The sequence below is a fragment of the Pseudophryne corroboree genome, chromosome 4 (assembly GCF_028390025.1).
Source record: "Pseudophryne corroboree isolate aPseCor3 chromosome 4, aPseCor3.hap2, whole genome shotgun sequence".
In the NCBI taxonomy this organism is placed as follows: domain Eukaryota; kingdom Metazoa; phylum Chordata; class Amphibia; order Anura; family Myobatrachidae; genus Pseudophryne; species Pseudophryne corroboree.
The window spans coordinates 177,278,569-177,300,314 of NC_086447.1; the positions used below are offsets into that span (position 1 = coordinate 177,278,569).

The 21,746-nt window shown below is 46.1% G+C and overlaps 1 protein-coding gene across 2 annotated transcripts in view; it reads left to right on the forward strand.

Moving 5' to 3' along the window:
• Positions 1-21,746, forward strand: part of GK5 (glycerol kinase 5) — a 71,052-nt gene that overhangs the window by 12,559 nt on the left and 36,747 nt on the right. Inside the window, exons 4-8 of one of the 2 annotated variants that reach the window (XM_063915575.1) lie at positions 9,751-9,844; positions 11,518-11,649; positions 15,193-15,268; positions 16,546-16,677; positions 18,589-18,650. In XM_063915575.1, the coding sequence (XP_063771645.1) occupies positions 9,751-9,844; positions 11,518-11,649; positions 15,193-15,268; positions 16,546-16,677; positions 18,589-18,650 (496 nt within the window). The remainder of the gene's footprint in view (positions 1-9,750; positions 9,845-11,517; positions 11,650-15,192; positions 15,269-16,545; positions 16,678-18,588; positions 18,651-21,746) is intronic. The other variant, XM_063915576.1, reaches the window with a different exon arrangement.

Consider the following 21,746-nt stretch of genomic DNA (forward strand, 5'->3'; position numbering starts at 1 on the left):
CAGTTGAGCAGGGGCTGTCCCTTCTGGATCTCCAACTGGGTCCTCCTAACAACAGACGCCAGTCTGCGGGGTTGGGGCGCGGTGTTGGAGCAACACTCTCTCCAGGGTCGGTGGACCAAGGAGGAATCTCTCCTCCCAATAAACATTGGAATTGCGGGCAGTGTTCAATGCGTTGACACTGGCCCTGCCTCTGGTACAGAACAGGCCTGTTCAAGTACAATCAAACAACACCGCCACGGTGGCTTACATAAATCATCAAGGCGGCACTCGAAGTCACATGGCAATGATGGAAGTGTCAAAAATTCTCCAATGGGCGGAACGCCATCTGCCAGCCATATCGGCAGTGTTCATTACGGGAGTCCTCAACTGGGAAGCGGACTTCCTCAGTCATCAGGACGTACAAACCGGAGAGTGGAGTCTTCATCCGGAAGTCTTTCAACTCCTAGTGGACAAGTGGGGCCTACCAGATGTAGACCTGATGGCATCTCGACACAATCACAAGGTTCCGGTCTTCGGAGCAAGGACAAGGGATCCTCAAGCGGCGTTCGTGGACACACTAGCAATTCCATGGAACTTTCGGCTGCCATATGTGTTCCCTCTAGTGTCACTCCTGCCCAGGGTAATACGGAAGTTCAAGCAAGAAGGAGGAGTACTACTTCTAATCGCTCCAGCGTGGCCCAGACGGCATTGGTTCTCAGACATGCGGGGTCTCTCGACAGAGCATCCCTTCTACTTCCTCAATGCCCAGACCTCCTCGTTCAGGGCTCTTGCATCTACCCGGACCTGGCCTGACTGGCTTTGGCGGCGTGGCTCTTGAAGCATCACTCCTGAGAGCAAAAGGATTCTCTGAGGCGGTCATTCAAACTATGTTGAAGGCCTGTAAACCAGCTTCGGCTCAGATTTATTACAGGGTCTTGAATTCTTACTTCACTTGGTGTGCTGCTAAGAATTATGATGCATATTCTTTCAATACTTCAAGACTTTTGGCTTTTCTCCAGCAGCACCTAGACTTGGACCTTCGTCTGGCCTCTCTCAAGGTTCATATATCTGCCTTGGTGTGGTTTCGGAGGAAAATTGCGTCTCTTCCTGACGTTCACACTTTCACTCAGGGTGTTCTGGCCTCCCCATGTCCCTCCTGTGGCTCCATGGGATCTGTCTGTTGTATTGAATGCCCTGCAAGAGTCTCCATTTGAATCTCTTGAGTCTGTGGACCTTAAATGCCTTACGCTTAAGGTCGTTTTTCTGTTGGCTCTTGCCTCTGCTAGGAGGGAGGTGGTTTATCCTGTCGTCCACCCTTTCTGATTTTTCACAGTGACCGGGCTGTTCTTCGAACTCGCCCTGGTTATTTGCCTAAGGTGGTGTCATCTTTTCACCTTAACCAGGAGATTGTGGTTCCGGCCTTCACCTTTTCTGGTTTGTCCTCCAAAAAAAAATGTTTGGATGTGGTACGGGCTTTCTCGTGTCTATGTGGAGAAGACTGCCTCCATCAGGAGGTCTGATTCTCTTTTTGTACTTTTTGGTTTTCATAAACGTGGCTGGCCTGCGAATAAGCAGACCTTGGCCAGATAGATTAGAATGGTGATTGCACAAGCCTATGCGCAGGCTGGGCTCCCAGCTCCTGTTGCTATCAAAGCCCATTCAGCTCTGTCTGTTGGACCTTCTTGGGCGGCCTGCCGTGGCGCATCCGCAGAACAATTGTGCAAGGCGGCTACGTGGTCCTCAGTGAACGCGTTCATCAGGTTCTATGCCTTTGATACTTCCGCCTCCCAGGATGCTTCCTTTGGACGCCGGGTTCTTGTGCCCGCTACAGTGCGTCCCCTCCCATGAGGAACTGCTTTAGGACATCCCCGATGTCATTCCCTGTGAAATACCAGTGTACCCCGCTGCAGAAAAGGTGATTTATGGTAGACTTACCATGGTTGAATCTCTTTCTGCGAGGTACACTGGATTCCACAGGGCGCCCACCCTGACGCACTTAGCTTCTTTGGGTTTGTATGGCATTAGCCGCTGGTACCTTCTCCTGTCGTGAGAATGTGGTTCTATGTGGCTAACCTCTGCCGTCTCTATTTTACTTGTTACTGCATTAGACTGGTTAACGGAACTGAGCTCCAGTGCCTGGAGGCGGGGCTATAGCGGAGGCGGTGCAGTGCATCCTGGGAACAGTCAAAGCTTTAGCCTGTTGGTACCTCGGATGAAGATCCAACTCTACACCCTGATTTTATTCCCTGTGGAATCCAGTGTACCTCGCAGAAAGAGATTTAACCATGGTAAGTCTACCATAAATCTCCTCCTTTTTTTTTTTTGTGTGCAGGATAATGTCTCACACCCCGCCCCTATCTATTTACAGACTAACTTGTTTGCAAATGGGTTTATTGGCATCTTTTCTAAAGTCTGTGTAAATCTGATACTTCTGGGAACCAGAGTTTTGCAGCAGTATCTCTCCATATCTCATATCACCTCCAAATTGCCATAGCAACAGATCCTTTAAACTGCTTTACTTATTATATTTATCTGGCGCTACCAGGTGTCTGTAGCACCATTCAGGGAAGATAATAAAAATACACACAATTAATGCAATAGAAAAGATTCAAATATACTGTACAGAGGGACACAAAATCAAATGGTGAGGTATAAAGACTAGAGCGATATTGTCACGATTTACCAAATCGGAACGATAAATCGATCATATCACCTAGTGTGTACACTGGATTAAGCGCATCCACTGGTTGCATACAACATACGTCTGGTTGTTTGTGCTGCGTGGCCAAGCAGTCTATATCGGATGCGGCGCTGTGAAGTGTAATGAGGAAAGGTACAACATATTATTCCGTTGTTCATTAAATGTGTACTGCCAATCCGGCATGGTGCGGGATGAAGGAAAATTGCCCATCGGCCCAATTACCGGTTGCTCTGATAACAGCTAAGACACAGATATTACCAGTAGAATTCAATGACCCAATGCCCTGGGAAGGGCGCACATAAAGGACCAGAGTGGACAAGTGAGAGTGCACTGGACACCAGTGGGTATGTTTACTAAAGTGTGGTTTTTAGAAGTGGAGATGTTGCTCATAGTAACCAATCAGATTCTACTTATTTATCTAGCACCTTCTAGAAGATAATAGCTAGACTCTGGTTGCAATGGGCAACATCTCCACTTCTAAAACCCACAATTTAGTAAATATACTCCCAGGATGTTGCTGGATGAGAATGAAGAGGATGGAGTGGCCTGTCTTGTTTTGTCAGTGTCCTATTATAATTATAACCATACATGCAGCAAAATTGGCAAATTACTCTCCAAACATTGGCTACCCTCAAAATGTCCATTTGAAATAATTTTTGACTGTAACAGTTGTGTACTGTATATGTGGGGTTCTGCTGACGTGGAGCCTAATTGAGAGGTGTACGTGCTGACACAGCTGGCGTCTCGTGTAAGAAGACACCTCCTGTAAGCTTCTATGATTCACTGCTGCGTCTAAGGACCCAGCATTGGATCATCTACAAAACTAACTTACCCCATAGGTTCCTCAGATGGGCATCTCAGATCCAAAACTGAGGCCAGTAAATTTACCCTGGAAATGCAGATACTGGCCTCGGGGGCAACACTGCCCCATCCCCTTCCCACCCCCAAGCTGCGGCTTAGGGGGACACTGAGCAACGACACAGGACCCATTCTGCATGTGTGCAGAACTCACGGCTTTGCATAAAACTATGAATCATGCCCTTGGCTAAGAATTCTGCATCTTCTGGTCACTTGACATGCATGCAAATTGCCAGATTTGTGCATTCACCCAAATCGTGCTAGAAAATATGAAGCTGATCACATAGTCTCTGCAACAGACTTCATTTCTCTCATGGAGCAACATAAAGTAGAAGTGTATGCACATCATTTCTCATGTGCAGAGGATAAGGTTTCTTATAAATTGAGATATAAATATGCAGAGCAGTTTCCTTATCTGATTACATACTCTGTAGGAACCCCACCACATCAGGCGCCAGACAGGCAAAGCATTTTTACTGTAAGTGTATTTGACCTTTTTTACATGTGCCTGTTGTCAGTGTCTCTATAACATAATTCCTGTGGGGGCATTGGATATTTCTTGTTCTTAATTAAGAGCTATTTCTCTAACGTCCTAGTGGATGCTGGGGACTCCGTCAGGACCATGGGGAATAGCGGCTCCGCAGGAGACAGGGCACAAAAGCAAGCTTTTAGGATCACATGGTGTGTACTGGCTCCTCCCCCTATGACCCTCCTCCAAGCCTCAGTTAGGTTTTTGTGCCCGTCCGAGAAGGGTGCAATCTAGGTGGCTCTCTTAAAGAGTTGCTTAGAAAAAGTTTTTAGGTTCTTTATTTTCAGTGAGTCCTGCTGGCAACAGGCTCACTGCATCGAGGGACTTAGGGGAGAGAATTTCAACTCACCTGCGTGCAGGATGGATTGGATTCTTAGGCTACTGGACACCATTAGCTTCAGAGGGAGTCGGAACACAGGTCTCGCCCTGGGGTTCGTCCCGGAGCCGCGCCGCCGACCCCCTTGCAGATGCTGAAGATTGAAGAGGTCCGGAACCAGGCGGCAGAAGACTTTTCAGTCTTCCTCAGGTAGCGCACAGCACTGCAGCTGTGCGCCATTGTCTGTCAGCACACTTCCCACAGCGATCACGGAGGGTGCAGGGCGCGGGGGGGGGGCGCCCTGGCAGCAATGTAGAATACCTGTATGGCGAAAAATACATCACATATAGCCCTTGAGGCTATATGGATGTATTTAACCCCTGCCAGACTTCACAATCTCCGGAGAAGAAGCCCGCCGAAAAGGGGGCGGGGCCTATTCTCCTCAGCACACAGCGCCATTTTCCCTCACAGAAAGGCTGAGGGGAAGGCTCCCAGGCTCTCCCCTGCACTGCACTACAGAAACAGGGTTAAAACAGAGAGGGGGGGCACTGATTTGGCGATATACATATATATTAAATGCTATATGGGAGGAACACTTATATAAGGGTTGTCCCTGTATAATTATAGCATTTTGGTGTGTGCTGGCAAACTCTCCCTCTGTCTCCCCAAAGGGCTAGTGGGTCCTGTCCTCTATCAGAGCATTCCCTATGTGTGTGCTGTATGTCGGTACGTGTGTGTCGACATGTATGAGGAAAATGTTGGTGAGGAGGCGGAGCAAATTGCCTGTAATGGTGATGTCACTCTCTAGGGAGTCGACACCGGAATGGATGGCTTACTTATGGAATTACGTGATAATGTCAACACGCTGCAAGTGGGTTGACGACATGAGACGGCCGGCGAACAAATTAGTACCGGTCCAGGCGTCTCAGACACCGTCAGGGGCTTGTAAAAACGCCCATTTACCTCAGTCGGTCGACATAGACCCAGACACGGACACTGATTTCAGTGTCGACGGTGAAGAAACAAACGTATTTTCCTTTAGGGCCACACGTTAAGGGCAATGAAGGAGGTGTTACATATTTCTGATACTCCAAGTACCACAAAGAAGGGTATTATGTGTGAGGTGAAAAAACTACCTGTAGTTTTTCCTGAATCAGATAAATTAAATGAAGTGTGTGATGATGCGTGGGTTTCCCCCGATAGAAAATTATTGGCGGTATACCCTTTCCCGCCAGAAGTTAAGGCGCATTGGGAAACACCCCTCAGGGTGGATAAGGCGCTCACATGCTTATCAGAAAAATATCCTAAAAAGTATACACACACATGCTGGTGTTATACTGTGACCAGCGATCGCCTCAGCCTGGATGTGCAGAGCTGAGGTGGCTTGGTCGGATTCCCTGACTAAAAATATTGATACCCTTGACAGGGACAGTATTTTATTGACTATAGAGCATTTAAAGGATGCATTTCTATATATACGAGATGCGCAGAGGGATATTTGCACTCTGGCATCAAGAGTAAATGCGATGTCCATATCTGCAAGAAGATGTTTATGGACACGACAGTGGTCAGGGGATGCAGATTCCAAACGGCACAAAGATGTATTGCCGTATAAAAGGGGAGGAGTTATTTGGGGTCGGTCCATGGGACCTGGTGGCCACGGCAACTGCTGGAAGATCCACCGTTTTTTACCCTAAGTCACATCTCTGCAGAAAAAGACACCGTCTTTTCAGCCTCAGTCTTTTCGTCCCTATAAGATATCTGCCCAGGGATAGAGGAAAGGGAAGAAGACTGCAGCAGGCAGCCCATTCCCAGTAACAGAAGCCCTCCACCGCTTCTACTAAGTTCTCAGCATGACGCTGGGACCGTACAGGACCCCTGGATCCTACAAGTAGTATCAAAGGGGCACAGATTGGAATGTCGAGGCGTTTCCCCCCTCGCAGGTTCCTGTAGTCTGCTGTACCAATGTCCCCCTCCGACAGGGAGGCAGTATTGAAAACAATTCACAAGCTGTATTCCCAGCAGGTGATAATAAAATTACCCCTCCTACAACAAGGAAAGGGGTATTGTTCCACACTATAGGGTGGTACTGAAGCCAGAAGGCTAGGTGAGACCGATTCTAAATCTGAAAAATTTGAACACTTACAAGGGTTCAAATCCAGATGGAGTCACTCAGAGCAGTGATAGCGAACTGGGAACAAGGGGACTATATGGTGTCCCGGGACATCAGGGATGCTTACCTCCATGTCCCAAAATTTGCTTTTCTCACCAAGGGTACCTCAGGTTCGTGGTACAGAACTGTCACTATCAGTTTCAGACGATGCCGTTGGAGTGTCCAAGGCACCCCGGGTCTTTACCAAGGTAATGACCGAAATGAGGATTCGTCTTCAAAGAAAATGGACGACCTCCTGATAAGAACAAGGTCCAGAGAACAGTTGGAGGTCGGAGTAGCACTATCTCAAGTAGTTCTACGACAGCACGGGTGGATTCTAAATATTCCAAAACCGCAGTTGTTCCGACGACACGTCTGCTGGTCCTAGGGATGATTCTGGACACTGTCCAGGAAAAGGGTGTTTCTCCCAGAGGAGAAAGCCAGGGAGTTATCCGAGCTAATCGGGATCCTCCTAAAACCAGGAAAAGTGTCAGTGCATCATTGCACAAGAGTCCTGGTAAAAAATGGTGGCTTATTACGAAGCGCTTCCATTCGGCAGATTTCACGCTCTTCAGTGGGATCTGCTGGACAAATGGTCCGGATCGCATCTTCAGATGCATCAGCGGATAACCCTATATCCAAGGACAAGGGTGTCTCTCCTGTGGTGATTACAGAGTGCTCATCTTCTAGAGGGCCGCAGATTCGGCATTCAGGATTGGATGCTGGTATCCACGGAGGCCAGCCTGAGAGGCTGGGGAGCAGTCACACAGGGAAAAAATTTCCAGGGAGTGTGATCAAGTCTGGAGAATTCTCTCCACATAAATATACTGGAGCTAAGAGCAAATTTGTAATGCTATAAGCTTAGCAAGGCCTCTGCTTCAAGGTCAGCCGGTATTGATCCAGTGGGATAACATCACGGCAGTCGCCCACGTAAACAGATAGGGCGGCACAAGAAGCAGGAGGGCAGTGGTCAAAACTGCAAGGATTTTTCGCTAGACGGAAAATCATGTGATAGCACTGTCAGCAGTGTTCATTCCGGGAGTGGACGACTGGGAAGCAGACTTCCTCAGCAGGCACGACCTCCACCCGGGAGAGTGGGAACTTCATCGGGAAGTTTTCCGCATGATTGTGAACCGTTGGGAAAGACCAAAGGTGGAAATGATGGCGTCCCGCCCGAACAAAAAACGGGACAGGTATTGCGCCAGGTCACGAGACCTTCAGGCGATAGCGGGTGTAACAGTCGGTGTATGTGTTCCCTCTTCTGCTTCTCATAACCAAGGTATTGAGAATTATAAGACGTAGAGGAGTAAGAACTATACTCGTGGCTCCGGATTGGCCAAGAGGGACTTGGTACCCGGAACTTCAAGAGATGCTCACAGAGGACTAATGGCCTCGGGAGCTAAGATGGGATTTGCTTTCAGCAAGAACCATGTCTGTTCCAAGAGGAACCGTGGCATCTGCCTCTAAGAAAGGACCTGCTCCAGCAGGGACCTTGTCTGTTCCAAGACTTACCGCGACTGCGTTTGACGGCATGGCGGTTGAACGCCGGATCCTAAGGGAAAAGGCATTCCGGAAGAGGTCATACCTACCCTGGTCAAAGCCAGGAAGGAGGTGACCGCACAACGTTATCACCACATGTGGTGAAAATATGTTGCGTGGGTGAGGCCAGGAAGGCCCCACGAAAAAATTTCAACTAGGTCGATTTCTGCACTTCCTGAAAACAGGAGTGTCTATGAGCCTCAAATTGGGGTCCATTAAGGTTCAAGTTTCGGCCCTGTAGATTTTCTTCCAGAAAAAATTGGCTTCAATTCCTGAAGTCCAGACGTTTGTCAAGGGAGTATTGCATATACAGCCCCTTGTGTGCCTCCAGTGGCACCGTGGGATCTCAACGTAGTGTTGGGATTCCTCAAATCATATTGGTTTGAACCGATCAAATCTGTGGATTTGAAATATCTCACATGGAAAGGGACCATGTTGTGGCCCTGGCCTCGGCCAGGCGATTGTCAGAATTGGGGGCTTTGTCTTAAAAAAAGCTCATATTTGTTTTTCCATTCGGACAGGGCAGAACTGCGGACTCGTCCCCAGTTTCTTCCTAAGGTGGTGTCAGCGTTTCGCCTGAAACAACATATTGTGGTGCCTGCGGCTACTAGGGACTTGGAGGACTCCAAGTTGCTAGACGTTGTCGGGGCCCTAAAAATATATATATATATATATATATATATATATATATATATATATATATATATATATATATTTCCAGGACGGCTGGAGTCAGAAAGTCTGACTTGCTGTTTATATTGTATGCACCCCAAAAGATGGGTGCTCCTGCTTCTAAGCAGACTATTGCTCGTTGGATTTGTAGTACAATTCAGCTTGCACAGTCTGTGGCAGGCCTGCCACAGCCAAAATCTGTCAATGCCCATTCCACAAGGAAGGTGGGCTCATCTTGGGCGGATGCCCGAGGGGGTCTCGGCTTTAAAATTTTGCCGAGCAGCTACGTGGTCAGGGGGGAACACGTTTGTAAAATTCTACAAATTTGATACCCTGGCTGAGGAGGACCTGGAGTTCTCTCATTCGGTGCTGCAGAGTCACCCGCACTCTCCCGCCCGTTTGGGAGCTTTGGTATAATCCCCATGGTCCTGACGGAGTCCCCAGCATCCACTAGGACGTTAGAGAAAATAAGATTTTACTTACCGATAAATCTATTTCTCGTAGTCCGTAGTGGATGCTGGGCGCCCATCCCAAGTGCGGATTGTCTGCATTACTTGTACATAGTTATTGTTACAAAAATCGGGTTATTATTGTTGTGAGCCATCTTTTTTAGAGGCTACTTCATTGTTATCATACTGTTAACTGGGTTCAGATCACAAGTTGTACGGTGTGATTGGTGTGGCTGGTTTGGGTCTTACCCGGGATTCAAGATCCTTCCTTATTGTGTACGCTCGTCCGGGCACAGTACCTAACTGAGGCTTGGAGGAGGGTCATAGGGGGAGGAGCCAGTACACACCATGTGATCCTAAAAGCTTGCTTTTGTGCCCTGTCTCCTGCGGAGCCGCTATTCCCCATGGTCCTGACGGAGTCCCCAGCATCCACTACGGACTACGAGAAATAGATTTATCGGTAAGTAAAATCTTATTTTTAAGATCTTCGTCCTCAAGATCTCCTTGTTTTCTTTCTTTTTTTCCATTTTCTACTTTACCTCATCTTCTATCCAGAGAAACTGGAAAACCCTTCCATAATTTCATCAGCTGGCAGGACCTGCGGGCGGCAGAGCTGGTCAGCTCCTGGAACAACTCTCTGCTGCTAAAGGTAGGGTGTTGTATACATTTCTCTATAGCTATAAGCTTACATACAAACTGAGCTGAAAACAGCAGAGGTCTTTTTAAGGTCCATGTTCAGCTAGGCTCTAGCTCATGGGTCTTCAACCTGTGGCTCTCCAGCTGCTGTAGAACTACACATCCCTGCATGCACTGCCTCAGTTTTAGCATACCTTAATAGCAAAACTATGGCAGGGCATGATGGGATGTGTAGTTCCACAACAGCTGGAGGTCCGCAGGTTGAAGACCTATGCTCTAGATCAGGCCTGGCTAACCTGTGGCTCTCCAGCTGTTGTAAAACTATGAATCCCAGCATGCTGTGCAACAGTTTTCCTATTAGGGAATGCCAAAACTGATAGGGCATGCTGGGATGTGTAGTTTCACAACAGCTGGAGAGCCACAGGTTGGCCAGGCCTGCTCTAGATGATAGGTGCAAAACATTATGTGCACTCGTATACAGTATATCGGGAAGCATTCAATATCCCGGCTGTCGGGATCCCGGCGCCGGGATATCGTCAACTATTCTCCCTCTTGGGATGGCCACGACACCCCTGGAGAGAGAATAAATAGCATGGCGTGCGTAGCGCGCCGCCGTGCCCACAGCGTGGTGTGCACAGCGAGCCAGCAAGGGGCTCTTTAGCACTCGCCCCACTGCCAGCATTCCGGCGACGGGATATTGTAGTAGACCCAGTATATCTAAAGTCTGTAATTAAAGTTTACCTGTAATACAGCTTGTAAAAATGCAACATTAGTATATGTTCAGCAAGTATCTGAGTGAAATGTACAGTTATTTAAAACCTAAAACTGTGGTCCATATTAGCTGGTTGGTCCTGACAACCAAATCTCATGGTCATTCACCATTCAGAGTATTGGGAGGTCTCAGACGTTTGGTGAATGTTTGGAACTATCAAAAGGAGAATGCTTTTATTTGCACCTGTCCTAAAAAAAAAATGTTCAAGATATCCTGCTGCTGATGTCACAGAAAGCTTCTTCTGATCACCGTGACCGTGGTTCTGCCCTTACATGGGATTAGTACACTGCAAGGGTCCATTTATTTTTAATCGCACTTCCAATACAATTTGGGCGTGATATTCGCACTCAAGATCACAATGCAGTATGCGATTGTACCGGGCCAATGTGCGCAGTGTGTAAGCTGATCTACTGTGCATGCACAGTCCCACTGACCACACATGCATAGAGGCCGTCTCCTGTGAGAGTTTCAGTCGCAGCCGCATGGGTGTTAATCTCTGGAATGCTTTACGTTCCGGAAGTTGGTAAATCTGGCAGCATCGCATTCCCGATAGAAACCTATGGGGAATGTGGCTGCTGGCGGGAATGGAGGGATCGCAGCAGGTATCGGAGATGTCTTCTGCAGTCCCTCTGTCATACATTATGGTGATATTAAATATATGCAGCTAACCACCGAAAACACCCACAAATATTTCTTTTGATAAATGGGCCCATATTGGATAACCATCTCCTGGGTGGCTTTGAGTAACTTCACCTGTGTATCCTTGTTTGGATTGCATTATCCTGTGGGTCAGAAGCCATTACGTTGCTGGTGGGGACAGTTTCCTGCCCAGTAGGCGCTAGCCTGGTTGTAGTTACCCTATGAGGATACAGAACTGCTCACTGTTAACCAGCATTTTCTCTCTCTTTCTAAAGGCTGTTCACGGGTCCTGCAGGTTAATGCACTTCCTCACACGAAGGAAACGATTTCTGGCAGCCAGTTTGATCAGTTTCACCACTCAGCATGTGTCCCTGCGACTGGCCTGGGTTTTACAGAATATACCAGAGGTAGGGATGAGAAAAATGTCCTAGTGTGATGCCAAAGCCTTATGGGAACTTACATAGGGAACACAAGTTCAAGGAATCTACACCAGTTGGTATGGCAAATGTTTCACATTGCACATGTCCTGAAGCCAAATGGGCGCAAAGGTGTGATTGCAAAGTGGGTGCATTAGGGACACAGCAAGCTTTACAGTCAGTGTGAAGGTGAGTTTAAAAAGTAGGCCAGCAAGTTCAGCTAGGATGTGTTTATACAAATGCTTCTTAAGACCATCAGTTATACATTCATGCGCTTGTTGGGAAGCAAAGCTTTTGCACTTACAATATGGCAAAAAATGCCCTCTGCTGGTGATGTCACACAATAGACACACGCTGCCATGAGACCTGTATGCCTTTGGAGATGTGTATGGCTCTGCACGTATATGGTAATACACATGTTAGGTCCACTATTGTTGTAGTAATTTGCACCTGTTCTGTTACCAGCTCTGCTACAGCCTCATGCAATGTACCTCAAGAATCCACTCTTTGAACAGCACATAACCCCAGTGTACTGACACCAGGGATTTATCACCTCAAGCTTGATGGGATAATACTGCAAATGCTATAATTACATAACTCCAGAGTTTTGTATGTGCACTAATCTCGCCGACTGTCTCTCTGTTTCCTTCTTGGACACATCCTAACTAGGGCACAGGAAGGTCTTCCTGTTGGCTTAGCTTTTTTGTTCTTTCATCTGAATTTTATTAGGTACCTTCAGTAAACCTAGAACACCATAACAAACATGGAGTAATGGGACGGTGGCGGGTCAAACTCAGAAGCGTCGCAATTGTTTCGAGGCCGTGTCACACCTGGTGACTGCGATCCCATGCGCATTTTACTTCAGATGCCCATGATGTGTGACCGTAGGGTTACACAAACGGTCGATGTTCGACCAATGGTTGCGTCTTTGTACAGGCGGCATATCTGAGACGCAGCCAGTGGGCGTCTCAATGGAAATCTAGGCTACTGTTACAGTGACATATTTTCGTACAGCGCTATGTAGGTGATTGCAGCTGCGATGGCATTTGCGACTGTCTGAATCAGGCCCAGTGTATAGATTTCACACTTGCTTTGAATATTTTCATTTGGAACGCCTGTGCTTTATTGTCTTTCTTTTTGTATTGTGATGGAGGGTGTGGAATTCTCTCACACATTTAGAGAGATCTATACAGGTTGCTGCTAATACCATACAAATTGTAATAGTAGAGTGTTTCTTAAACCCAGGCTTCATAAACACTAACAGTACATGTTTTCTAGCTGGAGCCAAAGGTGTGCTCTACAGTTGGTACTAATTGTTCCTGAGGATACCTTGAAAACACATACATTCAGGTTCCATGAGGTCTGAATTTGATAAACACTCTCCTACATTGAGCGTTTTTGGAGTAAACTCTCTAACCTCTGGATACCCTGACACAGATAGTGACTTCTGCTTACTGGTTTGTTTTTATACTGTCTATATGTCTGTTATGGTGTTTCCACTGGCTGAGACGGACCTTCTTGATACCTGCTTTTTATCAGTGACATTGCTTTTCTGTGCTGTTGAGGTTAGGTTCGTTCACACCTGTGGACAGATGTGAAGTAAGTAATTGGCTTCCGGATTCTCCTGCACTTATTACATGCAGTGACATTAACCCTCTGTATCTAATCACATGATCTATCACTGCAGTAGCTAAACGTGACGCTTTTCTTGGATAATGAATGTCCTCAGTAATGATCTTTTTCTTTCACACACTAATTCGACTCCTTTTCTAAAATTCTATTTGGTCTTCTAGGTAGGACTTGGTCAGTTGGGTGGTCTTCAGTTTGCCGGCGGCCGGGCTTCCGACAACCAGCATACCGGCGCCGGAATCCTGACCGCCGGCATACCGGCAGCTTTTCTCCCTCTTGGGGGTCCACGACCCCCCTGGAGGGAGAATAGATAGTGTGGCGCACACCACCGAGCCCGCAAGGGGCTCATTTGCGCTCACCCAGCTGACGGTATGCTGGAGGTCGGGATTCCGGCACCAGTATGCTGGCTGCCGGGAGCCCGGCCGGCAGCATAACATACTACACCCGGTCAGTCTTGTCAATTTCTGGAGACTGCATTGCTTTGTAAACAACCAAAAGATGTATAGAAAACATGTGATCTTTACTCCTTTCTCTTTGAAACCAATGGAGGACCCAGGTCATCTCTCTAGAACATCTTTCATTCTTTGTTGGTTTCTGTATAAAATGTGGTATACCTAGAAACATTTCTTACTATTTTAAATGGAACATCTCAGGGCATGATTCTGATGCAGCAAGAAAGAGCAAGAAACCATGCTGCACTACAAGGGGAGCTAATACAGACATTCAGGGTAATAAATATTGGTTGCTTTTGCATGTAGCCCTCAAATACTGGACAGCTTTATTTTTGCACTGCAATTTAGAGTTAGGACGGGTTGGGTAAAATATTGCGTCGGTCAGAATACCAATCGTTTCCCTTCCCTGTTGTACAGCCGTGTATATGAATGTGGAAAGACTAAGACGCCCACTTTGAGTGGCTGTAAACGCTGGAATACAGCCTGGTTTGTCTTTGGACGCCTCCATCGGTTGCACCATCAAAAGAGTTTCCGTCTCGGTATGGCCTCCAATGTGAAAATGAAATGAAGAATCTGTGGGCCTCATTCAGCATCAGTTGTAAATGCGAACAGTCGCGCAATGAGCTATTATCGGCGCACTATGCATGTGTATATAACCAAACAGAAGACCGTGCGCACGCGCCAAGTCTGGTTTCCATGTCTGTACCTAGGAATCTGCAAACACTGTAGTAACTATAAAAGGAATGGCAGAGGCGTATCAGTGAAATCACAGGCAGCTGATGGTGTTCACTGTGATGCAGGGAATGCTGTTTAGTGTGCTGCATGCCTAACTAAATACATAAATCTACAAAATAACACTTTTCTTTAGGTATGTATGTTGTCATGTGTATGCTCATTTTAGCACAGTGTGGTTATTACTATTGTAGCAGTTTACATGTATGTATTGTGTTTACACCATGACCCTTAATGCCTACCTAACATAATACTGACAGAATAGAACAAGAAACAAACAGTCCCAGTTTTGTGCTGACATCGATGTATAAGAGCTGCATGCTAGATTTGCAATGGGGTTGTTTAATCACAGATGAGATGGGTCTAACTAGAGGCCTTCGCAGATTTGCAACTGCGATCGCAATCTCGCAATTGCAATCCGTCCTGTATACGCAAACACTTTAGTGACACACTGATCGTTTTGCGCATTTTAATAGCCACTGCCAAATAATGCCCAGCACTTTTCCAAGATATCTCTGTTATTGTGAGTCTACATTACAACTGCACCTTTGTGCGTACACACTGTGTAAGAAATGCACCATGCGAGGGGATCCGCACATGCGTAGTGTCAAACAATTCGCCCAACTCGGTGAACATCGCATTGCGTGTAACTCTGGCCCTTTTTGTCAAAACTGTAATTACTTTCCATAGTTTCAGTGTAAATGTGCTGTAACTCTTGCAGGTGCGCCAAGCGGCAGACGAGGGGAACTGTTGTTTTGGTACCATCGACACGTGGCTGCTGTACAAACTTACAAATGGTGAGTGTTGAGTGTACTCGTATCACATGCCAAAAGCTAATGGAGTCCGCATTAATAGTCCTGTATTCCCAAATGATATTGAAAATGACATCTCCTTAATGATCAGGATCCCAGCTGTCTCCTGCCAAGATTCACAAATCCACTATGGGGATCCCGACAGCCGGGATGCTGAACAAGCATATGTCGGGCCAAAAGAGAGGAAAGCCAGGGGTGGATAGGTTTAGGCACCGCCGGGGAGGGTTAAGGTTAGACTGTGGGGGGATGGGGTGTTAGGTTTAGGGTGTGGGTAGAAAGGGTTAGGGGGGCATAATTACCTTTTTCCCTTCCGGGATTCCCACCACCGGGATGCCGCTGTCTGTATTCTGACCACCGGGATCCCGAATGCCAGCATTTCATACCCAACGCTAATGATCATGCTTTATGATTCTGGCTAGGAAGTCTCGCTAACATTGCACTTCAATGGTTAAGGCAGTGGTTTCCAAACTTTTTTGAATCACGGCGCCCTAGAATATCAGAATTTTTTTCACGGCACCCCTAGGCCAAAAATTTCTTATTGAGAAATTTAGAAAGAAATACAGGTATTACATTAAGTAGATCGCGTTTATATCCTTAGAGTCAGTTGTGTGGTGAGGGACAAGGTTTGCTTCTGTTAGGCCACATATTTTATGACTGGCAGCCACCAGCACTGGTTTTGCCTATTATACTGACCATGAATAATTTGAATTGGTCCTGGATCACCAACCCAGGGCACCCCTGCAAGTGTCCCGAGGCACCCCAGGGTGCCACGGCACACAGTTTGGAAACCTCTGGGTTAAGGGGTTAAAGCTGGCAGCAAGTATGCATTAATTACACAGAGGAGAGAATTTGCTAAAGACCTTTTGTAACCGAACGTTTTTCATCTTGTTTCATAAATGCAGCTCTGTGCGTGAAACTGTTCCGTGGAAGTAAGAGTTATGCGCCTGTTCTGCCTAGCAGCCAGTGGGTTATAATATTCCTATGCTATGACAAGACATTCTTTGTGTTACCGATTAGACTTACTGACATTTCTCACTGCCTGACATAAAGGCAATTTCAAAATACGAAATGGAATCATTTTGAACGTTTTGTTTGTTTGAAGATATACTTCAGTGTAAAGATTCTTTTCTTGTTGGGATAAAATAAAATAAAAACCACAAAATAAAAGGATAGTAATAAAGATGGAAGATAGAGTAAGTAAAATACCGCTGTTTTTGGTCATGTAGTATCTTTTTATCTCTAAAGTCCCTTTTCCACTGCAGCTAAAAACCCGAATTGTTGCCGTGATAACCCTGGAGCTGCTCAGTGGAAAGGGGTTAACCAGAGTCCAGTGACCCGGGAATCCAACCCGGCTAGCTTGCAGGATTGGTCCTGGGAAGGACCAGAGTCGCAGTGTATGTAGTGTATGTTAATACGTCTTTATAATATACATTTACATATCTGTTACATAGGCCCCATTATAGTGATAGACATGCCACAGAATTAGAGCAATGTATATCACTGTAAATCAGATTCAGCCATACATGGATGTCATATAAACCCTATTGACACGTTACCTCTCACTACTTCACAGTCAGTTTAGTAGACTTGTGTGTTTTTGAGTGTACGCAGTTTGTGTCTGCGCTTTGGATGTATATGTTCACAACTCAGCATCAACTCGGTATGCTATGTTGTATCTGAATGTGTTGTTCAATTAACACAAGTGAAAGGGGATCCGGTCTGAAGATCGACAGTGTTTAGGTCGACCACTATAGGTCGACAGTCACTAGGTCGACATGGATGGAAGGTCGACAGGGTTTCTAGGTCGACGTGCTAGGTCGACAGGTCTAAAGGTCGACATGAGTTTTTCACATTTTTTTTTTTTTTTTTTTTTTTTGGATTTTATCATACTTAGCGATCCACGTGGACTACGATTGGAACGGTAAAGTGTGCCGAGCGAAGCGGTAGCGGAGCGAAGGCACCATGCCCGAAGCATGGCGATCGAAGCGGTGCACTAATTTGGTATCCCGGTCACTTTACGAAGAAAACGACACCAAATTAAAAAAAAAACTCCTCATGTCGACCTTTAGACCTGTCGACCTAGCACATGTCGACCCAGAAACCCTGTCGACCTAGTGACTGTCGACCTATAGTGGTCGACCTAAACATTGTCGACCTAGATACTGTCGATAAAACAAACCACACCCAGTGAAAGACCATGGATATGTAATGTTATGAAATTGCTTGTGGTAGGCCCCCTAGTGGTCACATGCCTGCACATCCTCCACTGAACAAGTGCAGTTGTATATCCAGAATAAAGTAACGGGCCCTAAACACTAGCCAATTATACTGAGCGATATGAACGATCTCGTTCATTAAGGAAGCTCAGTGTGTAGGCACCAACGAAGAACGACGCGCAGCCCCGCGCTCATTCATCGTTGGTGTCGGCTCGTTTATACATGCAAGCCAATATGGACAATCTCGTCCATATTAGCATGCAGGGCTATGAGGCCAGGTGACGTCAGGGAGGGAAGAAACTTCACTCCGCCGTGTCTCCCGTCAGCCATATCGGCCGTCGGGCACCTCAGCCAATGTGTGATAGTGCTTAGACCAGGGCTAGATGAATCCAGACTAGGTTTTATTTGAGCCAGGTACTAATAAAACTGTTCCTCAAGGGTTGATGGTCTGGCTGCTACAATTTTAAGATGGCTCCTAGATTAGATAATAGGATTTGTAGAGCCCTGGCTTATACTACATGAAATAAGAAATTGGGGATACAATGGGAGATTTTTGTATCTGGAATGTCCCAGGGTTTTTTGGCTGTGTATAGAGGAATGTTTTCTTAGAAAAGGGGCAGATGTTTATTGTATTCTTTGGCTCTTCATCAGTTCATGCGGCTTCATTTGAATTATATTATATGTTAATTGTGGTATTGATTGATTTATTTTTTATTATTATTTATTATTCAACAATTACTATATTCTAAAACTTAACTCTGGGTAGTTATTAGTTTGGGTTTTGTTTTAATAAATGCTTTGTTTGACCAATTTTAAGCTTTTATTATACTTTTTAATAAAATACAATTGTTTTGTCTGTTATGTGTTAAACTTTTTTTATATTACACAATTCTCAGTGGGCAGTTGTGACCTTGTTTTGTGCCCATTGGCATTTTTAGACCCAGCAGAGGTTACATTCTCTATGCAGCTAGTTACTCTTGTTACCTGTGTACTATATGACATAAGGCAATAAGTGAGATGTAGAGATACTGTATGCATAGTGCACGCATGCACCAATCATAAATAACAGCAGCTTTTCTTCCCTTACAGGCTCTGTGTATGCAACAGACTATTCAAATGCAAGTGGAACTGCAGTTTTCGATCCTTACTTGGTAAGTGATGCCTACCCATTTAATGACCTGATTTCACCTCCAGTATGGTGCTTTATTGCTGGGCACACTCATTCAGGAATATTTGCGGGAAATCATGCACAGAAACGTGCTGTTCTACATAGGATACAGCAGACGATTGTTCTTTGTCTAAAATGCATGTTCTCAACACAGACTGTTTTTCTATCAGCCTAGGTGGACACTGGGACTATGGGTATGGAGCATGGGGCACTGCCGACACCCACCAAGAAGTTAATTTAAGAGTGCGGCAGAGGCTCCTCCTGCCCTATACCCCGCCTGCTCATGGGAAGATAGTTTTCTCTTGGTGCCTAACAAGCAAAGGCACGTTTTTGGAAAGGGCTGTTCACAGCCCTGTATAAACTGAACTTTTTTTATTTTTTTTATTTTTTCCCCTTCACTTTCTGATGTCAGCGCTGCTGCAGGATTCCTAACACCCCATTCGGCGGTCGGTGAATGGACATCCACAGCCACTCATGCCAGCCACTTCCTAGGCACATGGCGGAGCTATAGCCAGTGGGAGTATGAGGTAAGCGGCTTCCCGCCAATGTGGGAATTGTCGCAGCAGCAAACACCACCAGTGGGAGGGAGCAGCCTCGGCTGTCCTGACAGCGAGCCTTCGTTCTCTCAGAGCCACCCCTAGACCACCAGGGACATGGCATTTACAAGGGATTTACACATGGCATCCCTGGAGTTCCAGGAGGGGGCAGGGATCCCCTGTAGCTTAGCACCCACCCCTATGGTCTCAACCATCCTGGGTTTAGGCGCCAAATGGACCCCCTCTCCTCCCACTATCACTTGTTGGTTGGCCATCTTAAGCCAGTCTGCAGCCAGCAGCCCAGCAGAGAGGACAGAGTTATCCTGCTCCCTTACACCTCACTGTTACTGGTGTCATGTTATATTTTCCCCCACCCCACTTCTCTGTGCGACTCTTAGTGCTTACCTCACTGTCGGCATTCTGGCGGGCGGGATGCCGTTGACGGGATATGGACAGCCGGCATCCCGTCCGCTGGTAATGCCTACCGAACCCCTCTGTGCAGGTGGTTGGGAATTTATGTGCCTCTGATTCTGTGAGCATTTGCATGTGGTACTGTTAGGGTGTTAGAGTTACATTTTGTTATTTTCTGTATACAGTACTTTTAGTCTTTGGTGTATATTATTAGCCAGTTAGTTGGGTCTGCTGTTTCCTTTAGCGGTAGTCCTTGCAGTGTTTAGGCCACACAGCCCCAGTACCTCAGACACTAGTTCCTTTATCTGTGTGCAGTTATTTCAGTGCTCTGGCCTATTACACATACAGGTATATTGTGTGTGTGCATTATACTGCCCTTACTGGTTTTGAGATGTCTTCCACGGGAACTTCCTCCAAAGCCTCTCAGAAGGAAAGGGCTGCTCCTGAGATGCGTGCCTACTCTTGCTCAGCCTGCAAGGAATTTTTTTCCTGTTTGCAGCAGGACCACACAGGCCTTTGCAACTGCTGCTCTGCCAGTTCGTCAGGTGGTTACGCCACAAAGGCTTCCGCACCGCAAGAGCCTTATTGGGTGGTATCCCTGTCTTCCGCCATGCAGGAGCTGGCTTCTCAGCTGGCAGCCTCCAGGTTACCTCCACCTTCTGTGTTAGTCTCTTCCACAGAGCCACAGCCTCAGCCCCCACAGCAACCTTCTGCGGAGCTGGCTCGGTGCATGATCTTTCTCAATCCTTGCAGGGCTTGGTACTGGTTTCAAGTTTCCTGCAACAGGTTTTGGGTCCCTCATCCACATGTCAGTAGTCCAGATGAGGGCCATCACTACTCTACAAACAAGAAATGAGACCGCGCTACTGACCCTGGTTTAGAGATTAAAATTATATTTATACGGTGTACATACACAAAGATGACAAAAAATATTTTAAATGTGAACAAGAAAAGATACCGGCCAGTATCACATTAAATTAATAAAATTTCATCATAAAATACAATTCTTAGTTAATTGCACATCTATGAAAGAATTGTTTTTACGATATTTAATTTACCATTCAACATTAATATTAATGATAATATATACATAGAATTGCCCTAGCGAATTAATGAAAAAAATATATATATACTCTGAACTTTAAATGAATGCTGTATTGGCAGTCCCGGTATTTAGCACAATGACTTATTATGTCCCAATGAACAAGCATGTATTTCCTTTATCCAGGCAGCCTTTCAATCATCCATATATGGCAAGGTTAGTATTGTTATATAGCCACACAAAGTTCACTTAGCAGCATTAGAAGAAGCAGTCCTGTGAGACTTGCAAGAAAAGACTGCCAATAGCCAGGAATAGAAGCAGAGTTAGTAGATTAGGTTAGCCCCTGTTGTGCATTACTTCAGGATTAGAGCACATTTTGCCAAAGCACTCAAATAGATGTTATCCTTTCCGGCTGCACAAGCTAGCAGCATAAAATTATTGGGGTCACCAAAGCTTCACAGCACTCATAACCCTGTGCACTGAGGTATGAGTGATAACAGTTCACCGGCCGGTAAATGAACGTAGTGAGCCACACACCCGATTTTGCAGGGGGTGAGAGACTGTCTCTAGACTCTAGACTCACAGTACTTGTCTTTCTCCCTCTCAAACGCGTTTCTCCGCCTCAGGGTCCGTTTTCAGCGGCTTCATCAGTGTCAGATGTGTCTGCCTGTTTCATTGAATCTTTAAATACCGGACTCGCCGGTTCGCTCATGCGCATTGCGCTCGCGGTTCAAGCCTCACTCTCGGCTGTACGCACTGAGCATGTGCGGCCAGTGTGTTCATTGACCAAATACCTTTTTGTTATTTCAAGCCTCCTGCGCATTCCAACAGTGGCTATTTTATGCATACAATGTCCAGAGCCATATAAACAAGGTCAAGAACACCCTTTAATCCTATTAATCAAACAGCACATCTTAAATATAAAATTTGGATGATTTAAATAATAACAATAATGATCATATTATGGAAATATTAATCGTCATCATTTAAAAATCTGCCCTCAATATAATATCCATACATTATTATCCACCTTATTTTTCTATATAAACGAACACATACATACACACACACATACATGTATGCATATATG